Source organism: Phoxinus phoxinus (genome assembly GCF_949152265.1).
Source record: "Phoxinus phoxinus genome assembly, chromosome: 23".
Classification (NCBI taxonomy): domain Eukaryota; kingdom Metazoa; phylum Chordata; class Actinopteri; order Cypriniformes; family Leuciscidae; genus Phoxinus; species Phoxinus phoxinus.
This window is the reverse complement of record NC_136898.1, coordinates 19,614,541-19,621,002: the sequence shown is the minus strand read 5'-3', so window position 1 is coordinate 19,621,002 and position 6,462 is coordinate 19,614,541. Positions and strand designations below refer to the sequence as shown.

The window sequence follows — 6,462 nt, the reverse complement described above, 5'->3', positions numbered from 1 at the left end:
ATATAAAATGTAATAATACAAAATTATAATATATGTGTATCTCAGTTCTGTTGATCTCGTATGGCATGAAATAAAAAAGTTAAAACTGTAGTGGTTGCGAAAACAAAAATAAATCACTGGAGATTTATTTTTCTTGTAACGTTAGCCAAATATTACATCGCTAAACAAAACTAGATTTGACCATATCTTGGATCACGCTTTTCATAACTAATAATCAAAAGAGTATGGCATTTCTGAATTGTTATAACCAGGTTGACAGTTTAACCCGTTAATTTATTCAATTATATTTTACTGTTATGAGCCACAGAAATAGCTTGGTTTGGATTTTAATGGGATTTGCCGCTTTGCAATCCCACAATGCATTTCACTTCCTAGATACCAGTGACACAACGCGCTTGTAACCAAGCATGGCGGCGTTGTGCTGTCTTATTATTCTGACATATTTAGAAACCGCGCTCTGTATTGAAGACACGAACACTACAGGAAACATTAATGTTGCACTCAGAGACACAAACGACACGTCTTCCGATCGAGATGAATCGCTTAATTTCACGAATCTGGGAGTCAGTTCTTCTCCGTCTGGTGTCCCTCCTCCAACAGCCTGGACCCCCGAATCCGTGACCGCATTACCGGACCAGACCGAGACCTCGGAGAGCGTCATCCCCGACGCGACGCCCGAGTCCCCGCGAGCCGCCGCGTCAGCACCGCCTCTGCTCGTGTCCGGTGTGCTCCCTGCCCCGCTCACCGACGGTAGGGGTGTGAGGTCCGCCTAATCTGACTGATACAGTGTGCTTGTTTCCTAACTCAGTGTGTGTTCCTCCAGTCGTGCAGCTGTGCCCGTGTAACGTGCAGCGCGAGCAGTGCGACATCAACTGCTGCTGTGACCCGGACTGTGTAGAGGAGCTGTCTCTCTTCACTCACTGCTCACCGGACACTGTCAGGTCAGCACACTGGAACAGTAGATCATGACATTAGCCCTTTTCATAGAAATATCCGCTCACTATTTAGATTAGGATCCAATTCTCACTAACTAACTATTAACTACGACTTTTGCCTCAATAAACGGCTAATACTGCTTTCCTATGAATTACTATGATTTTTTTTTTAAATTCATAGTTAGTAAGGTAGTTGTTAAGTTTAGGTATTGGGTAGGATTAAGAGATGTAGAATAAGGGAATGCAGAATAAGGCATTAATATGTGCTTTATAAGTACTAATAAACAGACAATATCCTAGTAATATGCATGCTAATAAGCAACTAGTTCTATCTATCTATCTATCTATCTATCTATCTATCTATCTATCTATCTAAATGCCAAGTACCATATTTAAAAAATACTTTTTATGTAAACATATTCTGAGTAGTAATTTATAATCTAACTCGTCATTAAAATTCAATGTTCATTGCATTATATGACAATTTGGGATTAATTAGGACTGACATTTTTGTGTTATTGTAATCAAATATTTATCATGGGGCATTTATTACCCTTTCTGACTTGATTTTGTATTTTGTGTTTGGGTATTTTGTTTCTAATAATTATTTAATGGAAAAAATAAATCCTGCTCATGAGTGACTACCTTCTATGGCCCGTACAGTAATGATCCCAGACTGTGCAACCGGGAGTCAGCGGTCTATTCCCTGAGCTCTACACCAGAGGGTCTATCTCGAGTTCAGACCACTGTCCAGCGTCAGCTCAACCCTGATGTCTTCTGCATTCAGACTGCTAACTGTACGGCCATCCGGGAAATCTTTACAATTAATTCTTCATTTAATTCTTAAGCTCTAATACACCTATAGTCTATTAAGCGATAATGGATTTAAAGTGGATTTACAGTAGACAACTAAGCTGTGAATAGTTTTAACAAGCAAATGTTTTCAACCCGTGTAAATTTCTCCCTCGGTTCCCTTTAAGATGAGCAAGGCTTGACGTTTGCGACGCCAGAAGTTCCCACTGAGGAGAATTTTGACTCCCTTTTTGGCCGATTTTTGGGATTCTTCTTTGGCCGCCTGAGCTTGACCAGTGCGCCTCAAAGTCCTGATGTGCGAAATTCATCAGGATACCAGGTAAACTTTTTGCGTATTTATTAATGTGATATTTGTCGTTAGTCCTGTGTGGCTTTCTTTCTCCTGTGACAGTGTGTCATCTCCAGTTGTAATGTGGACGACACTTACATTAGCATCAGGTTACATGTAGGACACAGCGCTGGAATAGATTTAACGTGATTATAACCGATCAGTGTCTGCACCGATATACAGTTTCACCCTCTCTGCCAATGTTTTTACTTTTATTAAAAAACATATTGATTTTTTAAATGTCAGGATGGTTGTTTTTCTGCAGAAGTGGAATGCGTAACTTTAAAAGAATCGGATTACCATATCCGTTCCCCATTTAACATGACAGCTTGTATTAATGTTCTCTTGACTTGATCTCCTTGTGTCTCTGCCCTCAGTATGGTGATGTCATCCACACAGTGAATGCGGAGGGGGGGCAGGAGTTTTTCACCTTTCCTGCCGCCGCGGGCACAGCTCACTGCTCAGACGCAAACCCTGCAGGTATACAGATCGAATATTGTAGAAGACGTTAGTGCCGCATGTCCATAAAGTTTAGCTAAGGGATTTTTTCATCCATTTTAATAGCAACAGCAAGCTGCATGGTTTGAGGTAATATTAGCAATGTTTCCATCCAAAGTTGCGAATTTAACTTATGCATGAAATTGGAATTTTGCATAAAACATTTGCAAATAAATGGACTGCATTTATATACTGTGTAATGTTGCTGTTTGAGCATAAACAACATCTGCAAAGTTACAACGCTCAAAGTTCAAAGCAAAGGGAGATATTTGCTTTTAAAGAAATTGCTTTTTAAGGACTACAACAAACGGCTGATAGGGACTAACATACATCACGACACCAAGCCTAATATTTACATAAACCCAGCCCCTGAACACGATTTATAGATTATCGAGACAGAATATGCTAATCAATGACTAGAAGATAACTACACATAAGCTACATAAATTCACCAACTAACCATTCAGAAATGTTGTCTACATGTTGTCACTTCTTCTTGAGTCTCTCCATCTTTGTGACTCCGGTTTGAACATAAAAGGCTAAAAGTTTTTGAAATTTTCAGTGCATGTTGGTGTGAGGTAATCGAAGCTTACGCTCCGCCCCCTGTGCCGGGAGCAGCCGCTCATTTGCATTTAAAGAGACAGACAAGAACAGTGTGTTTTTGCTCACCCCCAAAAAGTGACAACTTTAACATGCTATATAAAAATATCTGTGGGGTATTTTGAGCTAAAACTTCACATACACACTCTGGGGACATCAGAGATTTATTTTACATCTTGTGAAGAGGGCATTATACCACCCCTTTAATGGTAGACTTTGGCACAGGAATTTCACAACGACCATACCAACATTTGAGATGCTTTCTAGTGCTGTTATTCTATCTCACATGACCTTTTGTGGCAAAGCCACATTACTTTTTTTGTTGTGCATCGATGGATTTATTTGGTAAATGTGTTTCCATTGTAGTTTATGCGCATGTATTCTTATTGGATAAAAAAATTATGTGCCTCAATTGAGTGTTTTAATGCACATTTTCAGAATTTATGCACATCTTGACGTTTCCATCCAATGTTTTTATACAATATCCCAAAATTTGCATAAAACAGGTAGATGAAAACATAGCTATTCATATCTGTAGCAGCAACAGTCTGGTACAATTCACATGTCAAAGTGTAATATATAGGGTTAGAGGTTTGTACATATATTTGTTCATATGTTGGGGTTGAACCACTTGCACCAGACTAGATCTTATCTTTTGCTGAACATAGATTTGTCTGTTATTTTCCAGGTTTCCTGAAGGATCAGACAAGCAGATGTATGAGGAGTTTTGATTTGGCGCGTGATTGTGCAACACTCAAAGCTCTGGGCTTGAAGACTTATATTAACTTCAACATCCGCTCTGTGAGTTCCTTGCTCTTTAAGGGGGCTTTATTGACCATTTTGATGTTACTATGTCATATAACAACCTCTGTTTGTTTTCTCTAGGGTAAAAAACAGGAAGCTCAAGTAAGTGTTTTGAATTTCACAGGATGTATTATTTGCATTTAAAGACATCTTCATGTCTTTACATACATTTTGTTTGTTCCCTGAGGTCATTGGTGTGGAAGTGGCAGCCATTACCCTGCAGTCTTTGGAGGGCACGCGGACGCCAGTGGACCCAGCTGACAGTGCCGGCTATTTTCCTGTGCTCCTGGAGTCTGGTGACATCTGCAACAATGTTGTTCAGCAGGTGTGCACACATAATGCACCTATTACTAGCATATCAGAAATCTGAAATGTGTCACTGTTTAATAAGGCCATGACTATTCTGTCAGGTGAAATACACTTTCAGGTACAGTGAAGCTGGGGAAATCCTGAATGTGTTGGCATCGTTTTTGCTGGGAGCCATTAAAAGTGTCACGGTGCCCATTCAACAAGAGTTTCATATTACATTCATGCGGGTACTTATTTCTACCCTTTCAATATTTTCTTGAAACTTCTTGGATCTTATCTTATCAAGAGGGAAGTAATAGTTTTGTGTACATCCTTTGATAGGAGATCTCTAGCACAGCAGGGTTACGTTTCAGTGGCAATCCTGGCTATGTGATGGGACGGCCCCTGGTGGCCGGAACAAGAACAGCCGAATATCCTTTATTAGAACCTGTTTGGGCAGATGTCTTGCATCATTTATTGAACACCACTAATTTAGTCCTTAAAGTGTACTGTACACACACACAAAATTCAACTGTTTAAACATATTTCTCAGAGTTTTTAGAAAACTAAAATAACTAACACAAACATCATAGCAAATTTTAATTTTGCAATACAGCACCACAAAATGTCCACCACAACGTTTTGGATATTTTAAAAACTAAACACTGACATCACAGTTGAATATTAATTTTAATATATTCAGTAAGTTAGATCATTTTAGAAAATGAAGTGTTCTTTCACCGTAGTCCACAAGTTAATTTATTATTTACATTAATAATTTGTATATTGGTGGAATTTCAGTCATTATTAATATTGTGTATTAATGTTTCTGAAAATATGTTGTGTCTATGACATCATGTTAATTCAGTCAATTTAAAATTATTATTATTCATTTAGAATTATTTCAAAAGTGTGCTAGTGTTTATTTTCCATAATAGATTTTAATAAATAAATGCAAAGCCTGTCATGTATCCAAACCGTTGTGGCACAGTCCTTGACCCCTGTTTTACTGGGATAGTTCAGTCCACTGACCCAAAAGGATCACTCACTATCCTCCAAAACTCTGGAAATCAGTATTGCTTGCTTGGCTCGTCTCAGCGCTCCCCTGTCATGTTTGGGATTGACATGGTATCAGGCTGCACTCTGAAGTAAGAGGCTATGTGATAATAATAATGATTATTGAATAATGATTTGTGTTTTGATGAATTAGACAAAAAATTTCCAACAACCAATTATGTAATATTAATCACCATTACTATTAAATGTGCATTCATGTCCTCCCTTCCTTAGGCTGTCTGATGGAGTTAATTGTTCTCTGGTATCTGAAGTCATTTTATGGGCGCTAAAAGGACAGAGCTTCCCTGATCATGTGGCCTCGTTTGGGAATTCCTTGCCTCAGAACCCCTTGGACTGGGTGCCAATACAAAACCAAACAATAACATCGGTAAACAGCATACTTGTCATTTTCTCTGTGTGTAGAAAGGAGAACTCATGCTATAGTTTGTCATTTCTTTAAAGAGAAGTGTCTAAGTTAGGGGAAATGTTGACATGTAAACTTGGCTGGCAGTCACCATGATGATGCAAAGCTGATTTGTAAGCACTGTTTATTCTTTTAACGAATGTCTTGCGTCACTTTATGGTTTACTAAGGGCACACAAGCTTGCAGCATACCACTGTCTTACCATCTTGAAGTAAAATGGACCAAGTACGGAACCTTGGTGAACCCCCAGGCTCAGATTGTGAGCGTTATGGAAACAATCATTACTAACACCAGCAGTTTGGTAAGTTAACATCCCAGACTAAATTGTAAGACTAGTCTAAGCAGTTTATCTAACTGGCCACAGATATAAAGTTAACATTGTAACCTTTTTTGTTTAGGCCCTCCTTACCAGTGCCAGTGGTCTTCTGTCTGTCACAAGCTCAGTGCGTTTTATTGATGTGTCTGCATCTGCCAGTCCAGGATTCAAAGTTCCTCCTACAATTGACGCTAAACTGCCCTTTGACTTTTTCTTTCCATTTGTATAATGGAATACTTCTGAATCTCTTTTGGCAACAGCAAGGAAGACCACTTATTTCTCGGGTCTTTTTTTTCTCTTTTTTCCAGAAAAAGGTTGTATATGTTGTATATAAATGTGCTGATTCAGATTTTTTAAAAAAATAAAGAATACTTTCATACCAGTGTACTGATCTAAGACT

The 6,462-nt window shown here is 38.7% G+C and overlaps 1 protein-coding gene across 1 annotated transcript; it reads left to right on the top strand.

Moving 5' to 3' along the window:
* The first annotated feature begins 300 nt into the window (after positions 1 to 300).
* tctn1 (tectonic family member 1) lies at positions 301 to 6,452 on the top strand. The gene is made up of 14 exons (XM_079600014.1): positions 301 to 750; positions 824 to 941; positions 1,599 to 1,732; positions 1,916 to 2,067; positions 2,454 to 2,556; positions 3,863 to 3,975; positions 4,060 to 4,080; positions 4,166 to 4,303; positions 4,389 to 4,514; positions 4,609 to 4,697; positions 5,277 to 5,414; positions 5,557 to 5,710; positions 5,916 to 6,047; positions 6,145 to 6,452. The coding sequence occupies exons 1-14, from the start codon at positions 408 to 410 to the stop codon at positions 6,289 to 6,291; spliced, it is 1,908 nt and encodes a 635-aa protein (XP_079456140.1). The 5' UTR covers positions 301 to 407; the 3' UTR covers positions 6,292 to 6,452.
* The last annotated feature ends 10 nt before the right edge of the window (positions 6,453 to 6,462 follow it).